A 17993-nucleotide genomic window follows, 5' to 3' on the forward strand; every position below is an offset into this window, starting at 1 on the left:
TGAATGGTCTTGACACCCTTGTTGAAAATCATCTGACCATAAGTGTGAGGGTTTATTTCTGAGCTCTCTATTCTATTCCATTGGTGCATGTCTGTTTTTATACCAGTACCACATTGTTTTGATCACTGTAACTTTGTAATAAGTTTTAAATTGGGAAGTTTGAGTCCTCTGACTCTGGTCTTATTTTTTAAGATCGTTTTGGCTATTCAGAGTCCTTTGCAATTCCGTATGAATTTGAGGAATGAATTTTCTTCAATGGCAAAAAAAAAAGGCCATTGGCATTTATCAGCTACTTCTTAAAAATGTAAGTTCTGGGAGGAGACCGTGGTGGTGGCTCAGTTCTTCTGCCCTGGGCAGTGGTCAGCTTGCTCAGGTCCTGTGGCAGTGAGAAGGGCAGGTCCTGTTGGGAGGTGATGGGGACCACTGGGGGGTCTGAGCAGGGGTGAGACCCCCTGGTTGCCTGAGGGCGGGTGAGCCTGTGGAGGGCAGCGCAGTGCTGGCAGGCTGGACGGGGCCAGGTATCTGGAGTGATGGGGCTTGTGGTGGTTCAGGGGAGAAGGCACGGAGGAGTCAGGGGTGACATCAGGGTGTCTGTCCACACAGCTAAACTGTGAGCAAACTGGGAGGATGGGAGGGGCAGCTGGGGAGGGCAGTTCCGGTGGGGTAGGGGGAGAATGTGCTGTGTCCTGGACCTTTCTAACCCAAGATGCTTGTAGATGTTGGCCGAGAAGCAGACCTGCAATGGGCGTGGAGAGCCGTGGGCCAGTGACGGGCCATGGGGGAGCATGGGTAGCTGAGGATGTCCAGGGCTGCCAACGTCCCCCCACTGGGGAAGGGGGTGAGGAGAGAGCAGCAGAACCCCAGATAGAGGCGGGAACTTTGCAGGCAACAGGTTTGTGTGGCCAGGGTGGCAGGGACCAGCATGGGGTGGGGTCCCAGGCAGGGACCAGGGAGCTACAGGGTCCCAGAGATGGCCTGGGGGATGGTACATGTGAACACAGCCAGGAGGCAGGAGAGGGCTACAGTGAAGGGGGAGGCCTTGACTGCTGGGCCTGGGGGCATCTCAGAAGGATGGGTGCCCTTCCTGGCACTGCCCCCCCCGCCCCCTCTTCCACTTCTTGACAGCACGTTCTTATTTACTGGTTTTGCCCGGGCAGCAGAGAGCCCTCCTCAGCCAGGGCAGAGTCTGGAGCTGGCGGGAGGAAAGGCAGCACAGCCAGCAGTCAGTAGAACGGGCGGGGCTCTGGTTCCCTGGAGGCCCCCTTACTCCCATTGGGCACCTGGGGACACTGTTCAGCCTGGAGGGGGGCCCACTCCTCACCTGGTCTCCCCTTCCTCCCCTTCCCATCCTCCTTCCCACTGAGTCTGGCTTCGCCCAGGCCAGCTGCCCCTCACCCCAGGCATGAGTCCAGCCCATCAGGCCGACGGAACTGCCAGGGAACAGCTTGCTAGGACCCAGGGGCATCCCCGGCACCCAGAGCCCCCAAGCTGACTTCTGAAGCGGTGGTGGGTCCCCGGGTGTCTGTGGGGGCAGTTCGGTGTGGGCTGGGCCAGCAGGGACGGCAAGGGGGGTCACTGGGTCCTGTGCTTACACTCAGGCTGGGCACCACTGCCCGTGCCCAGGGGCAGGCACGGGGTGGGGGGACGGCATGCACCCTCTGCAGGGCCACCCAGGCCCCCACGCCCCCTGCAGCACCCCACCTCCAGGCCCCCGGCGTCTCAGTCCTGCAGTCCTCAGCCATGGGACCTTGATCCTGAGGATGCAGCTCTCCTCCCCTTGGGAGGGGCCCTGGGGCCTGAGGGCTGTTTGTGAAGAATCCTGTCCCTGAAGGCCCAGCCCACCAGCCACCTGGGAGGTGATGCAAGTGGTGCCTGGAAGGGGTAATGAGAGGCAGGTATGAGGCCAGCGGGCCTGGAGCCGGTGGAGTCCCAGGGGGTGGTGTTGGAGACCCGCAGGCTTGGGGCTCAAGGAGGGGGGAGAGGAAGTGGTGCGCTGGGACCCCAGGCAGCAGGGGTGCAGGCCAAGCACGGAGCATGTGCTGGCCCCCAGCTGTCCCTCCTGGGGCGGCCAGGCCGACAGGCGCTGGGTGTTTTGGAAACCAGCAGGCCTGGCTGGGCACGTGGAGGGGTGCTGCCTGGAGCTGGGGCCCTGGAGCTCTCGCTGTGACGTCCATCTGGGCCCCGCTGGGCCCCGATACATTCCCCTGGGCAGATGCCCCATGCTCATGCCCAGGCCTGCTCTGGGGTTCCCAGGGGATGGCTCAGCCTGCGAATCAGACTTCTAAGGGCCTGTCTGTCCTGTCTTATTGTCCCTCCAGCAGCCCCTGGGCACTGAGGTGCCCAGACCTTTGAGACAGATCATGGGGAGGAAGCCCCCACAGAGTCTGCGAGTATGAGGGGCCGTGGGTCAACCTCACTGGGCACCACTGGGGGCACTGCTGAGGCCAGGGCCATACTTGCCCCGCCCCTGCCCCGCCCCCAAACCACCCTGTGCGAGGCCCATGGGTGCTGCCCCCAAGGCCAGGCTCTGCGGAGAGGCCAGCCAGGGGCGGGCTCACCTTCTCCAACCTGTCCCCTTGGTGCAGGACAGACCTGCAGGCTCCTGCCGCCCTCTGGCCGCTGGGCCCACTGGAACCAGAGAGGTCTGAGGCTCTTGCTGCATTTTCAAAACCTCTTTTAGCTTTTGGACAAAATGACCTTGCTGGTGTCACATTCAAACAAGACTGAAGAGGACAAGGAAGGAGGAGCCCCTGAGCCCTGCAGGGGAGCAGGGGGTTCAGGGATGCCAGGGTCAGCCTGGGGCCTGGCAGAGCAGGGGCCACACTGGGTCACACGGCAGCAGAGCAGAGCAGTGGGCCCGAGCTCCTGAGCACGGCTGGCCAGGGTCTCAGGACGACGAGGTTCAGGGCCCACCACCTGCCCTTGTGTAAAGGCGGGGTGGGGGTCTGCCTGGTGCAAAGGGCTGCCTGGGGACGGGGGTGCTTCTCCGGGGGTCTGAACCCTCGGTCAGGGGTCGGCCCAAGGCGAGCAGTGGCTCCACTTTTCCCGGTCGGCACCCTGCCCCCCGCTCCCCTGCCCGCTACCCCGCGGCAGGCTGGCCCTTCACCGACTTACAGGTGAATGAAATGAATACTTATGCCTATTTTTGTGCTAACAATTGAGGGAACCCAAGAGTGAGGCTTCGAGGGCAGGATTTTGAAAGAAGGGATGGAGAGTGGCCGGGCAGGAAGCTTGGGAAGACGACCCTGCCCAGCTCCAAGCCCAGGAGGGCCGCCCTCAAACGCTGGTGTCCGCCCAGCAGCGCTGCCCGTCTGAGCGTCGCGCGGCCCGCGAGCGCCGCCTGGTGCACACGCGCGGAGTGGCCGCCCGAAGCGGTGCTTCCGGGCCGGGGATGGGGCGGGGCCGAGGGCAGAGCTAGGTGACGGTGAAGGGGCGGGGGCAAGGGTCGGGGGCGGGGCCTGGAGAAAGGCAGGGGCGGGGCCTAGTGACTGGCCGGGGGCGGGACCGAGGGCAGAGCCAGGGGACAGGGCGGGGGCGGGGCCGAGCGTCGGGAACTGGGCCGGGGCTTGAGAGGTTCAGCCTTGGACTCCGCCCACCCGGGTGGGCTGGCGGGCTGGCACTCCCCACGAAGACCCCGGAGGGCCACGGCGACCTGTTCCCAGACAGGCTTGTGATTTTGCTAAAACAGTCCATAGTTTTCAGGGCTAGTAACTCGCAGCGCCTCCCTCCCGCTCTTCGCGGAAACAACCCTTTTCAGTTCTTAGTTGTTTCCTCTGATCTTGATTTCGAAATTAATCGAAATCTCGGTAGTTGGAGAAGGTGATCAGTTTAAGGCTCATCTTTAGTGTTGCTATTTCTTTGTGGATCAATAAATGATCTATTTTTAGAGCAATGCAGGGTTGCTAGAAAAGGATGTTCTGAGGCTGCTACCCCAGACCCAGCGAGCGCGTGTGGCGCTGGGCGCAGGGGGGCGGGGCTCCCGGGACACGCCCGGCGGCGGGGCTCTGGGGGCCGGGAGGGCCAGGCTTTCTGTAGGCTGTGTCTGTGGACAGCGAGCATCCGGACTTTGTTTTTATACATCTAGGCAATTCAATTGCTTTTAAAGTGGCCATTGTTTTAAATGGCATTATTTCGATTACTGGTGTATTTGGATTTATTCTTTTTTAAAAAATATTTATTTATTTAGGCTGCTCTGGGTCTTAGTTGCGGCATGTGGGATCTAGTTCCTTGACCAGGGAACCCAGTCCCCCTTAATTGGAGGCGCGGAGTCTTAACCAATGGACAGCCAGGGAAGTCCCTGGATTTCTTTTTTAAAATAAACTTTATTTTTCGAATCGCTGTAGATTTTCAGAGAAATTGCTGAGACTTCCGGAGAGTTTCCATGCACTTCACTTCACGGTCGATTTCCTCTATTATAAGGAACTACATTAGTACAGTACACTTGCTACAATTAATAACCCGATATTGACACATTATTAACTATAGTCTACACTTTATTCAGATCTACTTAGTTTTTTTTTTTTAAATAATTTTATTTATTATTTTTGGCTGCATTGGGTCTTCGTTGCTGCGCGTGGGCTTTCTCTAGTTGTGGCGAGTGGGGGCTGCTGTTCGCTGCGACGTGCGGGCCTCTCATTGCAGTGGCCTCTCTTGTTGAGGAGCACGGGCTCTCGGCACGCAGGCTCAGTGTTGTGGCTCGCGGACTCCAGAGCGCAGGCTCAGCAGTTATGGCACATGGGCTCAGTTGCTCCGCGGCATGTGGGATCCTCCCGGACCAGGGCTCAAACCCGTGTCCCCCGCACTGTCAGGCGGACTCTTAACCACTGCGCCACCAGGGAAGCCCCAGATCTACTTAGTTTTTACCTAACATCCTCTTTCTGTTCCAGGATCCCACAGTAAATTTAGTTGTTCTCCCTGGGCGCCTACTGGCTGTGGCAGTTTCTCAGACTTTCCTTGTCTTCGGTGACCTTGATGGTTTTGAGTGCTGGTCAGGACATCCTGTAGCCTGTTCCTCTGTTGGGATTTGTCTGGTGGGGTTGTGGGTTTCAGAGAGGTACAGTGCCCTTCTCGTTGCAAATGTCAAGGGTGAATGCCCTCAACATGGCTCACCACTGTGACCCTGGCTCTGGTCACTGGACGGTGAGCCTTTCCATTCTCTGCTCATTGGAAGGAAGTCAGTATTGGCCATCCATGATTAAGAAGTGGGGGGTTGTGCTCCCTTCGTTGAAGGTAGAACATCTACATAAATTATTTGGAATTCTTCTGTATGGAATATTTGACTCTTCCATTTATTTATTTATTCTGTCATTTGTATCAATATGGACTCATGGATACATATTTACTTTTATTGTGGTTCTACACATAACATAAAATTTACCATTTTAATTGTTTTAAGTGCACAGCTCAGTGACATTAGCACATTCACATTGTTGTGCAACTATCACTACTATCTGTCTCCAGAGCTTTCTCATCTTGTAAAACTGAAACTCTGTCCCCATTAAACACTAACTCCCCACCCCCTACCCCAGCCCCTGGCAACAGCCATTCTACTTTCTGTCTCTATTAATTTGACTACTTTAGGGATGGTATATAAATGGAATCATTCGGTATTTGTCTTTTTATAACTGGCTTATTTCACTAAGCACGATGTCCTCAAGGTTCATCCATGTTGTATTAGGTGTTAGAATTTCCTTCCTTTTTAAGGCTGGCTAATAATAATTCCATTGTATATTGTATTAGGGTTCTCCAGAGAAATCAATTATATATATAATATAACAAATATATGTAGGGCTTCCCTGGTGGCACAGTGGTTAAGAATCCGCCTGCCAATTGCAGGGGACACAGGTTTGACCCCTGGTCTGGGAAGATCCCACATGCCACAGAGCAACTAAGCCTGTGCACCACAACTACTGAGCCTGCTCTCTAGAGCCTGTGCTCTGCAACAAGAGAAGCCACCGCAATGAGAAGCCCGTGCACCGCAACGAAGAGTAGCCCCCGCTCGCCGCAACTAGAGAAAGCCCGCGCTCAGCAACAAAGACCCAACTCAGCCAAAAATTAATAAATTTTAAAAAATATATATGTAAAATATATAGAGATGAGATTTTAATTTTTTATTTATTTATTAATTGAGGTATAAGATGGGGAGATTTATTATAGAAATTGACATGTGATTATGAAGGCGGAGAAGATCTGCTGTCTGCAAGCTGCAGGCCCAGGAAGCCAGTGGTGTAATTCAGTCTGAGTCTGAAGGCTGAGAACCAGGAGCGCTGATGTCCGAGGGTAGGAAAGGATGAATGTCCCAGATCAGGCAAAGAGACAATTAGCTTGTCCTCTGTCTTTTTGTTCTACCTGGGCCCTCAACAGATTGGATGATGCCCACCTGCACTGGGGAGGGCAATCTTTCTTACTTGTGTTCAGATTCAACACCAGTCTCCTCCAGACACACTATCCCAGTCACACCCAGCTATCTGGGTGCCCTTAGCCTAGCCAAGTGGACACATAATATTAACCATCATGTATATATATATATATACACACACGCACACACACACACACACACACACAACACGTTTTGTTTATCCAACTATCCACTGACGGACATTTGGGTTTTTTTCTACTTTTTAACTCCTGTGAATAACACTGCTATGAACACGGGTATGCAAATACGTGTTCGAGGCCCTGCTTTCGATTCTTTGGGGAATAGGCCCAGAACTGCAATTGCTGGGTCACATGGTAATTCTATGCCTACTTTTTCTAGGAACCTCTGTACTGCCTTCCACCGGTCTACATTCCCACCAACAGTGCATAAGGGTTCCAATTTCTCCACATCCTCACCAACACTTCTTTTTTAAAAATATGGAATGCTTCACAAATTTGTGTGTCATCCTTGCGCAGGGGCCATGCTAATTTTCTCTGTATTGTTCCAATTTTAGTATCTGTGCTGCCGAAGTGAGCACTCACCAGCACTTCTTGTTTTCTGTTTTCTGATAGTGGCCATCCTGATGGGTGTGAGGTGGTGTCTCGCTGTGCTGTTGATTTGCATTCCCTGATGATCAGTGACGCTGAGCATCTTGTCAGGTGCTTGTTGGCCGTGTGTGTTTCTTCTTTGGAGAAAGATCTATCAAGTTCTTTGCCCATTTTTTGAATTAGGTTGTTTAATTTTGGTGTTGAATTGTAGGAGTTCTTTACATTTTCTGGATATTAATCCCTTATCAGATATAAGATTTGCAAATATCTTCTCCCATCCTGTGGGTTGCCTTTTCTCTCTGTTGATGGTGTGCTTTAATGCACAATGATATTTACCTTATACTTTGGTTATAACCCAATACGACTTGACTTATTTTCTTTCTCACATTGTTCCAGCTTGGGCCCCTGGAAACTCTGTCAGGTGGCTGGGTTTACTTTCTTTATTCTTCTAATTTTATTGAGGTATAACTCACGTACAGCACTGTATAAGTTTAAGGTGCACAGCATAATGACTTGACGTACATGCGTCATGAACTGATCACCACAATAAGTTTGGTGAACATCTGTCATCTCGTATAGGTACAAAATTAAAGAAATAGAAAAAAAATTTTTCCTTGTGATGGGAACTCAGGATTTACCCTCTTACCGACTTTCATATATAACATACAGTGTTAATTACATTTATCACGTTGTACATTACATCCATAGTACTTATTTTTCTTATAACTGGAAGTTTCTACCCTTTGACTGCCTTCCTCCAACTCCTCCTCCCCCTACCTGGGTTTACCTTTATTTTTTTTTAATTAAAAAAAATTATTTATTTATTTGGTTGCGCTGGGTCTTAGTTGTGGCAGGTAAGCTCCTTAGTTGCAGCTTGCCTGCTCCTTAGTTGCGGCACGTGGGCTCCTTAGTTGCGGCATGCGGACTTCTTAGTTGCAGCATGCACGTGGGATCTAGTTCCCTGACCAGGGATCCAATCCGGGCCCCGGCATTGGGAGCATGGGATCTTAGCCACTGCACCACCAGGGAAGTCCCAGGTTTACCTTTATTATGTTACTTTCTGCTTCCTAGCTATGCTGCCTTTCTTTTATTTTTTATTTTTATTTTTAATTTTTGGCTGCACTGTGCAGCTTGCCGGACCTTAGTTCCCTGACCAGGGATTGAACCTATGCCCTTGGTAGTGAGAGAACAGAAGAGTCTTAACCACTGGACCGCCAGGGAATGCCCCCCTATGCTGCCTTTCTTATGCTTCCTTCTCCCTTCCTATATTCTATTAGGTTCATTACATTTTCTTTAGTCTTTTTTCCTTCCACAGATGTGGAAGTTATACAACCTATTTCTAGTCTTTTAGTGGTTATCTTAAGAGTTTCACATTACTTTTTTTAAAAAATAAATTTATTTATTTGTTTATTTTTGGCTGCGTTGGGTCTTCGTTGCTGCGCATGGGCTTTCTCTAGAGGCGGCGAGTGGGGGCTACTCTTCGTTGCGGTGCGCAGGCTTCTCATTGCGGTGGCTTCTCTTATTGAGGAGCTCGGGCTCTAGGCACTCGGGCTTCAGTAGTTGCAGCACGTGGGCTCAGTAGTTGTGGCTCACGGGCTCTAGAGCGCAGGCTCAGTAGCTGTGGCGCATGGGCTTAGTTGCTCTGCGGCACGTGGGGTCTTCCCCAGACCAGGGCTCGAACCCGTGTCCCCTGCATTGGCAGGCGGATTCTTAACCACTGCGCCACCAGGGAAGTCCCCACATTACATTTTTTTTTTTAAAGATTTATTGATTGATTGCTATGTTGGGTCTTCGTTTCTGTGCTAGGGCTTTCTCTAGCTGCAGCAAGCGGGGGCCACTCTTCATCGCGGTGCGCGGGCCTCTCACTATCGCGGCCTCTCTTGTTGCGGAGCACAGGCTCCAGACGCGCAGGCTCAGCAGTTGTGGTTCACGGGCCCAGTGCTCCACGGCATGTGGGATCCTCCCAGACCAGGGCTCGAACCCGTGTCCCCTGCATTAGCAGGCAGATTCTCAACCACTGCGCCACCAGGGAAGCCCCCCACATTACATTTTAATCTCAATCACTAGCCCTGGCCATTTCCTGAACACTACCGGATCTTACACTTGCATCCCTCCCCTCTTCCATGGCTGGTGGTCCAGGGTTTGGGTTTCTTTGACACCCCTTATCCAGGCTGAGCTGCCCCCAAGCAGGCCCTGTGACAACGGCTCAAGATGGGGGCACGCAGCCTTTCCGTGGGCGCAGGAAGTAAGATGGGACAGAAGGGGGCAGTCCCAGAGCTGGGCAGGGGCTTTGGGCAGGGGGCTCAGTCCACCGGGACCTGGGAAGACTGTGTCACGGTGCAGCCCCGTCACCCGCGAGCGAGGAGGCTGGGGGGCTGCGGCAGAACCCAGGTGTCAGCCCCCCACGTGGCCGCCCCAGCTGGCCGAGTGAACCTCAGGCGGAGGCTGCGGGAAGAAGGGAGGGGTCTGAGAAGCTCCGTGCCTACCCACCCCCCGCCCCGCCATGCTCCAGCCCCTCGAGGGAGCCCCCAGCCCAGCCGTGCTCGCCTGATTCCTGCCAGCACTGCCACCAGGTCCCTCTGTCCACCCATGTCAGGCCCAGCTTGTTCTCGGCAGGGTCAGCTGCAGCTTACCTGGGTTGTCGGCCTAGTGGCCACGGCGGGAGGGGGGCCTGAGGGGGACAAATGTTGGCTCCAGTTGGGGCGAGGTCTATGCACTGTGCTCCCCTGGGGTGGCAGCTCTGGGCCCAGCCCTTCACAGGGAGAGCCGAGCAGGACCTGAAGGCCAGAATTCCAGAGGAGTTGGCGTCACCCACCCGGACATCCCGCCCACATGTCAAGGCCCCTGCTGTCCCACCAGGGCTTGACTTTGATGGGCAACAGGTGTCACTGAAGGTCAGCCACTCTGACACTCAAGTCCTGGGCTTGGGACTGCGGTTCTCTGCCCTCCACTGTCGGGGAGCAGAGACCTGTAGGCAACCAGAGACCCAGCGCTCAGCACAATAACACCCGGCGTTCACACCCACACTCACACCCACTCCCACTGTCACACCCAACCCACGTTCACACCCACGTTCACACTCACACCAATGCCCACACCCACGCTAACACCCCCACCCACACTCACGCTCACACTCACACCCGCACTCACACCCACTCCCACGCTCACACTCACACTCACACGCTCACCCCGGCTTTCAAGTCCCCACTCCTGACCCACCCTCCACCTTGGTGACTTTGTGTGGAGCATCGTGTGTGGGCAGCAGCCACTGGGCCTCTCATCCCCTTCCAGTGTGACCCACCGCAGGGACAATCCCCACGCCTGGCGCCTTGTGGCATCTGGGCAGCGAGGGACCCATCTCCAAAGCCCACCTGGTTGCACCCTGGGTTGTCCGGAAGCAGCCCCTGAGGTGGGGTCCGGGGTACAGGCCGTGGCCTAGGGGTAAAGCCCAGCTGTCCTGTAAGAAGCCTCGGGCCAGCCAACAGGCTCTGGAACGAGCACCCTTCAGAGTGTCCCACATGGGGCCACAGTGGTCGGTGAGCTGGGTCTGCACCTGAGGCCCCCCCGGAGGTGTGGGGCTTGCAGTATCTTCTTACTGGGGACCCCCAGTGGCAGTGTCTGTGGGTCTCTTCTCCGGGAGGGGATGACTGGTCTGCCCCGTGTGAGGGGAATGGGGCACTGAGGGAGGGGCTGGGGGCTCCCTGCTGCGCACATGAACTTTCCCCTCCCCATGGCCTGGGGTTTCAGTCTGCGAGTTCAGCCGTTCTCTTAGGAGAGCCCATGGTTCCGTCCAGACCCGTCCGGAGAACACACTGCGTGCCCTGCCGTGGGGTAGGGCGGCCCTGGGGGCCCACGCACAGATGCCCGGGTGCTGGCAGCCCACTGCTCTGGCCTTCCTGGGTCCCGCCCTTGTCACCCTCTGACCTGATTAGGGCTCTGCAGAGAAACAGACCGATGGGAGAGAGCGGGAGGGAGGGAGACTGACTTATTTTAAGGAACTGGCTCATGTGGTTGTGGCTTGTCCAGCAGCTAGAGACCCAGGGAGGAGCCGAGGCTGCAGCTCAGGGCCAGAGGTGGTGTACAGCAGGACTCCTTCTTCCTGGCGACCTCAGGCTTTTCTCTTAAGGCCTTCCGCTCTTCGGATGAGACCCACCCACATTATCAGGGTCATCTGCTTTACTCAGATCTACACATTTCCATGTTAATCACATGGAAAAATCCCTTCATGACCCCCACGTTCACTGCAGCATTATTCACAGTAGCCAAGAGGTGGAAGCAACCTAAATGTCCATAGATTGATGGATAAACAAAACGTGGTCTGTTCATCCAATGAAATATTATTCAACCTTAAGAAAGAAATTCTGACACCTGCTAAAACACGGATGCACCTAGAGGACATGATGCTGAGTGAAATAAGCCAGACACAAAAGGACAAATACCGTCTGATGCCACTCACACGAGGTCCCTAGGGGAGTCAAATCCGTAGACAGAAAAGCAGGAGGGTGGGTGTTGGGCTGGGGAGTGAGTGTTTAACGGGGACAGAGTTTCGGTTTGGGAAGGTGGAAAGTTCTGGAGATCTACTGCCTAACAAGGCCCGTGTAGTTTACGCTACTGAACTGCTACTGAACACTTAAAAATGGTTAAGATGGTTAATTTTATGTTATGTGCTTTGTACCACAAACAATACAAAAAAGAACAAAAGAAAAGATTGTGGTTCATAACAGATGTTCAGTATACGTTAGTTCCCTTTTCTGAGTAATATTTTACGCTAATTTCACCACTGTAATCAATACAGATATGAAAAAACACACCTTCACAGCAACACCTAGACTAGTGTTTGGGCAAACACCTGGGCTTGTAGCCTGGCCGACGGGATGCAAAACTGACCCTCGTGCCCTCCTTCTCCGCAGGCCCTTGCCCTTCCCGCACCCCCTGCCCCACTGCCATCGGGCGGCAGCCCACACCAGCCTTCTTCTTCTCCAGCTGTGGTCCGGGCGTACAGATGTGACTAGTTTCCTTGAAATGGTCTGGGGATTTTTGAGGGAAGGGGTGGGAAAGTCTTTTCTCACCGTCACAAAGCCTGAAGCCACGGCCCGGAGCAGCCAGGACAAAGGTAGGGCGCCCAGAGCCGGCTTCCTCTTCCATCCCGGCCCGGGGCCGCTGGCCCGGTGCCCGCTGGGGCCATTTTGTCCCCGTCAGCACAAATCTCGCGGCCTCAGCAGCTGTCCTGGGCCTCAGCAGGAAATGTCCCTGTGGCTTCCATATTCTGGCAGGCTGAGGGCCAGCCAGGCCGGTGGGGTACAGGGCATACCTCGCCTGCTCAGATCCGTCAGGTGGTCATGGGGCCGAGGCAGATGTGTGTCGGCGTGCGTGACTCTGGGGGCCATGCACGGGGGTGAGGGGAACTAGTGGGGGCCTTCTGTGACTATCGCTGGGGGCAGGAGCTGGAGGGGGGATGGAAGGAGCCCCCTCCGCCCCAGCTTGTAATCACAGACCTCCGAGTGCCGTGGCCAGGCCAGCAGGTCACTGCCCCGACAGGAGCACCGGGACCTGGGCCTGGTGTCGGGAGCCGGAGCCGCTGCCCCAGGTCGGGGTGGCGGCGGGTGTGTGTGTCCGAGGGCTGAGCACACATAGGCAGGGGTGTGTGTGCTGCGGTGGCGTCTTGTTACTAAACAGCCAGGCCACGGGGCTCCCTCGGGAGCCAGCTTTGCTCTTCTGAGCGGAAGGGGGTCAGGTTTCCCTGAGACTAGCCCCTGACCGCCCAGAGGACACCTGGCTTGGCCTCCCCATGGCCAGTCCGGCCCCCTGGTCCTGTTTGCTCCGCCTCCTCTTGCCCCTAGCTCGTGGCCAGCTGTCTTCTCCTGGGACTGTGGACCCCCAGCCCCTTCTGTGCAGGGTGGCCAGAGGAGGATCCCACTGCATTTGTTTATTGAACCTGTCTTTAGAGGGTGTCTGCAAAGTGCTGGCACCATGCTGGGCCCTGGGTCCTTGGGGATGTGAGGGTGACACCTGGCCATGGAGGGCCGTCAACAAGAGCCCTCACCAAGCAGTGATGACAGCCCGTGGGGCCTCCCGCTGCACAGTGGGGGAAGGGGCTCACTGGGGAGAAGGGAACAGCCCCTCTCCTGCCCTGGCCCACGATGTCCATCCTTGCCATGGCCCAGGGGGGCCTTGGCTGGGACCCAGGGTCAGAGAGGGAGCTCTGGGGTGAGGGGCTGCTCAGGCCAGGAAGGGCCACGTGGGGAAGGGCCAACCTGTCCCAAAATAGGGCTGACAGGATCTCCTGGCCATAAAAGGCTCTTGGAATCTGGACCCCAGGGACCCCGGGCAGCTGGGCCCGCTAAAACTCAGCCGCCCCCTCTGCCCCTTGTACTCTGCCCACAGCAGCTCCAGCGCCACCGTGCAGTGTCCCCTCAGCTGGCCACAGACATGGTAAGGCTGCTCCCGGCGCCTGGCAGAGCCCCCGGTGGGCTGGGCTGGGCGGTCCCGCGGGAGCTGGGGCAGTGCCTGGGGGAGAGAGGACGGGCAGGCCTCTACGCACACGGGGATCAGGCTGGGGCCGTGACCAAAGGTGGGAGGGTCTCTGCGCACCTGAGGAAGACATCCAATGAGGCTGGGCGGAGAGCGTGGAGTGGGGGGCCCGAGGCCGGGCCCTGCCAGCCACTGGCGCCGCCCTTGCTCTGGGGGCCAGGCCGGAGCAGCCCTTTCGGAAAGCGGCCGGGACGGTGGCAGGCGGGGTGGCCCGGCCCTGGACTATCCCTCTGGGATTCCAGAACAGGCTAGGGCCTTCACGCTGGCCCCCAGGTCAGGCTCCTCCCCACGCTGGCCCATGGTGTCCCTCCCCTGGCCTCACTGGCTGTCCAGTGCTGCCCATTCTGCCCTCTCACATGGCTGGCCTGCCCCTGCCTCGAGCGCCGTCCCCTTTGAGTGGCCTCGCGGAGCCCTGCTCCCCCCTCACGACCCACCCCTGTGCCGCCTGGCCTCAAGCCTGCTCTGGGCTGGGGCCGGAGGCCTTGGGCCTCGTGTCCTGGGGCCTCCAGCCTCCCCCGGACTGAGGGGTGGAGGGGCCCCTGGCGAGCCTGGGCCCATGTCCCCACAGACGGAGCGCCTGACGGCGGAGCAGATCAAGGAGTACGAGGGGGTCTTTGAGATGTTTGACGAGGAGGGCAACGGGGCGGTGAAGACGGACGAGCTGGAGCGGCTCGTGAGTCTGCTGGGCATCAACCCCACCAAGAGCGAGCTGGCCTCCATGGCCAAGGACGTGGACAGAGAGAGTGAGGCCGGCCAGGGGCAGCCGGGGGGCGGGGGCAGCTGGGTGTGAGTGGGGAGGGGCTCGCCGCCCTCACTCGGGCACCCGCCGCTTGCTCCCTGCAGAGAAAGGGTTCTTCAACTGCGAGGGCTTCCTGGCGCTGAGGGGCGTGTACTGGGAGAAGGCCCAGAACCAGGAGAGTGAGCTCAGGGCGGCCTCCCGCATCTTCGACAAGGAGGGCAAGGGCTACATCGACTGGGGCGCGCTCAAGTAGGGCCCGGGCCGGGCGCGGGGGAGGCGAGCCCCCACTGGCTGCCGCTCAGTGCCGACTCCGCAGGTACGTGCTCGCGCGTGCGGGCGAGCCCCTCAGCGAGGTGGAGGCCGCGCAGATGATGAAGGAAGCCGACAAGGACGGGGGCGGGACCATCGACTACGAGGGTGAGTGGGGGATGGGCCTGGGAGCCCGGCGGCCGGGTCGGGCCAGGCTGCTGACTTGTCCCTCTGCTCTCAGAGTTCGTGGCCATGATGACTGGGGAGTCCTTCAAGCTGGTCCGGTAGGAGCAGCCACTGCGGCCGTGGGAAGCCCGCTGCCTGCTGCCATCACCCTGCTGCCCACCCTGCCATCCGCCCCATGCCAGCTCCGTGGCCAATAAACGCTCCAGCCAGACTCGTGTGTGCCTCACTGTCACAAGGCTGGAAAAAGGGGATGCAAAGCTGTGGGTCTGGAGAAGGGAGAGGGTTCTCCTGAGCTGCCCATCACACTTGGGCCATCACTTCTGTGGGACACCTGACACTGCCTACAGCCCAGCTCTGGGTTCCAGACACCAGCCGGAAGGCCAGGCTGGGCATAGGTTGAGGACCACCTACTCACACTGCCTGCCTGCCCTGGGAGGCGGCTGCCCGAGGGCCCCTCCCGGAGCTCTTTCCTCCATACGGAGATCACTTAGATAGAAACTTTATTCTCTCTCCAAAAAGCTGTAGACATCACAGCAGGCCCTGAGCCCTGAGGCTTAGGTCCGTGGGGCCTCATCTGGGCTGAGGGCCTGCTGGGCCTGGGCCAGGGGCCAGGGCTGAACATAGCAGTGTGTGTGTGTGTGTGTGTGTGTGTGTGTGTGTGTGTGTGGCCAACACAGGGCCGGCTGGCTCAGATGCCCAGCGTTACATAGCAACGAGGCCAGGGCTGCAGCAATGTGCCGGATGGCTGGCCTTCCTGGGGCGGGGGGGGAAGGATGGTGAGGGTGGGCTGGGGTGCCCTTGCACAGTCCCCTGTGAGCACAGAGTGGCTGATGGCATCGGGAGGCTCGGGAGAGCTTTCCTGCCCCTTCCGGGGGCACCAGGGCTACAGCCAGGGGTGTTGGGCATTGCGGCCCCACTCCTGGGGCCCTGGAGGGGGCTCTAGGCATGAGGCCTCAGGGAGGGGGCTGGTCTCCTGGGAGGGGGGTGGCTCTTCCTGTCTGGTTTTAGCCATCTTGACGGCCTCTTCGTAGGAGGGCGGCAGCTCAGGGGCATACAGGCTGTAGGCGGGAGGGGTCATAGAGTCGCGGTCCAGCTCCCCAAAGGGCAGGGGCAGCTGCATGCCCAGCGGGTACTGCACGGAGCTGTAGGCTGCAGGGAACCAGAATGGGTTTGTGGGGGTGGGTGGGTCTGGCCCTCACCAGTCCCCTGCCGCCCCTTCAGGCAGGTGGGCCGCCGGGTGAGGTCTGCCGGCACTCACATGACACAGTGCTGTGCATGGGGCTGTCACTGTCCGCGGGGATGGCTGACGGGTCGCAAGGCTCAGGTGCTGATGGCAGGTGTGGCTGGGCGTGCGCCCGCTTCCGGAGACAGCAGAACCGGACACAGCTGGCCGTGACCCCACACAGCAGCAGCAGGACGACAGTGAGCAGGATAAGCCTGGGCGGGGAGGAGCCAGACCCGCCGCTGGACTGACCCCTGGCCACTGGGCGTCCGCTCCCTGGGGGCAGTCACAGCTCAGCTGCCCAAGACAAGGCAATGGATAGGATAAAAGACAACCAGGGACTCTCTCTCCAGGCCGGAGACCTCCTCCTGGCCAGGGCTGGGCCTGAGGAGCTGGCCCGGCCTGGCCTCCTGCTGCTGGCCTGCGCTGGCTGTCTCTCCAGGGCTGGCCACAAGTGGCCTTGGGCTTACTCCCAGGACACACTGTCCCAGACCGACTGCACAGTCCTGTGCCCAGACCAATGACCATGTTCACAGGGGCCTCCCACAGGGGCGGGGAGCGAGGGAGTGGGAGGTGGGCAAGCAGGCTATAGGGCAAGTCCTGCCAAGGGCCCCGGGGGTGTCCCTAGCCATGGGGAACTCAGGCAGGACCCATGCAGGAGGTCGCCCCTGGTGCTGGGGGAGGAGGCTGGGGTCGGCATGCCAGGCTCTGCGGGCCCCAGCGCCTTCCCGCCAGCGGCCCCGGAGGGGGACAATGCTGGCGACTCCTCGGCCGTGGAACCAGGCCGGGTGGGGGTCTGGTGGGCCTGGCCCGGGGGAGAACCGTCGCACCCGGCTGCGCGCCGCGGCCTCCACTTACCCCACGTGCCACAGGCTGCTCCAGCGGGCCTGGGGCGGGCACCTGCGGGGACGGCGGCACCTGGAGCAGGCGAGGCAGGGCCCGGCCGACCGCCCCACCCGAGCCTCCCCCAGGGTGGGGCCAGGCCCCCGCTCCCTCCCTCCCCGCCACCACTTACTGATCCGAGGGGTCGCAGCTGCCTTCCGCGAAGCCCAGCGCCACCTGTGGGAACAGGGGTGAGCCCGGGCCAGGGCGCGCCGAGCGCCGACCCGCCCCGCGGTGCACGAGCGCCCCGCGACCCACCTGCGGCAGCGGCAGGAGCGGCGGCAGCAGCAGGAGCCCGCGGTCACCTAAGGCGCCAGCGAACATGCTCAGCGCCGACGGGAAGCGCGAGCCAACTAGCCTCGAGGCTTTATGGAGGCCCCGCCCCAGGCCCCTCCTAGAGCAAACCCCGCCCCCCGAGACCGCGTCCATTGGAGGGCTCGCCCTGTAGCCACGCCCATGTGCCTCGCCCCAACCCTCCGCCCAAGGTTAGCCGCGCCCTTTAGGGGCCCCGCCGGGGCCCCGCCCCCGCAGGCTCTGGGCAGGCCCTAGATTCCCCCGACCCAGGGCCCCGCCCACACAAGCCACGCCCACAAGCCCCACCTCTTGGCCCTCCCAGCAGGTCCGTCTTCTCTGTGTTTCCTCAGCCTAGGGTCGCGGGGTGGGGGACGGTCTCGCCCCGCTGGCTTCTTGCAGTCGGGCTTGGGGTGGACCGGGGCGCACCCTGAACAGTGTGGCCCGGTCTGCACAGGGTGTGGCCTCGGAGGGTGGCGGCCAGGACACACATGGCCACGCCTCGCACACACCCCGGTGCTCAAGGTAAGGGTTGCAGCAGTCAAGACGCTGGGGCGTTCCTAGCGCGCTGTTCAACTACATTTAGTGTGCACTCTCGCTGCGGGCGCTCGCTGCCCTCTGCCTTGCGCTCCGCCATCCGGCGCTCAGGCTAAGGGAGGTGGTCAGCACGGCAAGGTGCAGGGTGGTGTGCTTTGTCTGCGGAGGGTGGGAGGAGAAGCTACCCTGTCGTGTTTTTCTTCATTGCACTCAGGACGTACTCCACAAGCATCTCCCCACTGGAGGGGAAGTGACTGCAGCTCCTTGAGGGCAGGGCCTCCTCGGCTAGGCTCTCTCATGCCTGGATCTGCCAGGTACCTGCTCCATGATCTCTGTCCTGCCTCTGTCCTGCAGCTGTCCAGCACTTCCAGGCTGTACCATGGCCCCCAG

At 58.6% G+C, this 17993-nt stretch overlaps 2 protein-coding genes and 1 non-coding gene across 7 annotated transcripts; 1 reads left to right on the forward strand and 2 right to left on the reverse strand.

The window, feature by feature from the left end:
• Nucleotides 1–6849: 6849 nt before the first annotated feature.
• LOC118887597 lies at nt 6850–6956 on the reverse strand. Its single transcript, XR_005018081.1, has one exon. It is a non-coding gene; the product is annotated as a U6 spliceosomal RNA (small nuclear RNA).
• A 4359-nt stretch (nt 6957–11315) lies between these two features.
• On the forward strand, nt 11316–14882 carry CALML6 (calmodulin like 6). 5 transcript variants are annotated; one of them, XM_036833036.1, is made up of 5 exons: nt 11316–13015; nt 13351–13398; nt 14066–14240; nt 14341–14485; nt 14553–14882. In XM_036833036.1, exons 1-5 carry the CDS (start codon nt 12755–12757, stop codon nt 14866–14868), a joined length of 945 nt encoding a protein of 314 aa, XP_036688931.1. In that variant the 5' UTR covers nt 11316–12754; the 3' UTR covers nt 14869–14882. The 5 variants fall into 5 exon arrangements, 4 of the variants coding, with proteins under 4 accessions (XP_036688931.1, XP_036688909.1, XP_036688917.1 ...); XM_036833014.1 differs by having other exon boundaries at nt 12878–12962; nt 13351–14240; XM_036833022.1 differs by having other exon boundaries at nt 12926–13398.
• A 581-nt stretch (nt 14883–15463) lies between these two features.
• Nucleotides 15464–17984, reverse strand: TMEM52 (transmembrane protein 52). Its single transcript, XM_036868857.1, has 7 exons — nt 17922–17984; nt 17660–17715; nt 17034–17169; nt 16909–16952; nt 16752–16793; nt 15930–16108; nt 15464–15820 (listed from the first exon to the last, which is right to left on the reverse strand). The coding sequence occupies exons 1-7, from the start codon at nt 17982–17984 to the stop codon at nt 15555–15557; spliced, it is 786 nt and encodes a 261-aa protein (XP_036724752.1). The 3' UTR covers nt 15464–15554.
• Between the last annotated feature and the right edge of the window lie 9 nt (nt 17985–17993).

This window comes from Balaenoptera musculus, chromosome 1, assembly GCF_009873245.2.
Source record: "Balaenoptera musculus isolate JJ_BM4_2016_0621 chromosome 1, mBalMus1.pri.v3, whole genome shotgun sequence".
Taxonomy (NCBI): domain Eukaryota; kingdom Metazoa; phylum Chordata; class Mammalia; order Artiodactyla; family Balaenopteridae; genus Balaenoptera; species Balaenoptera musculus.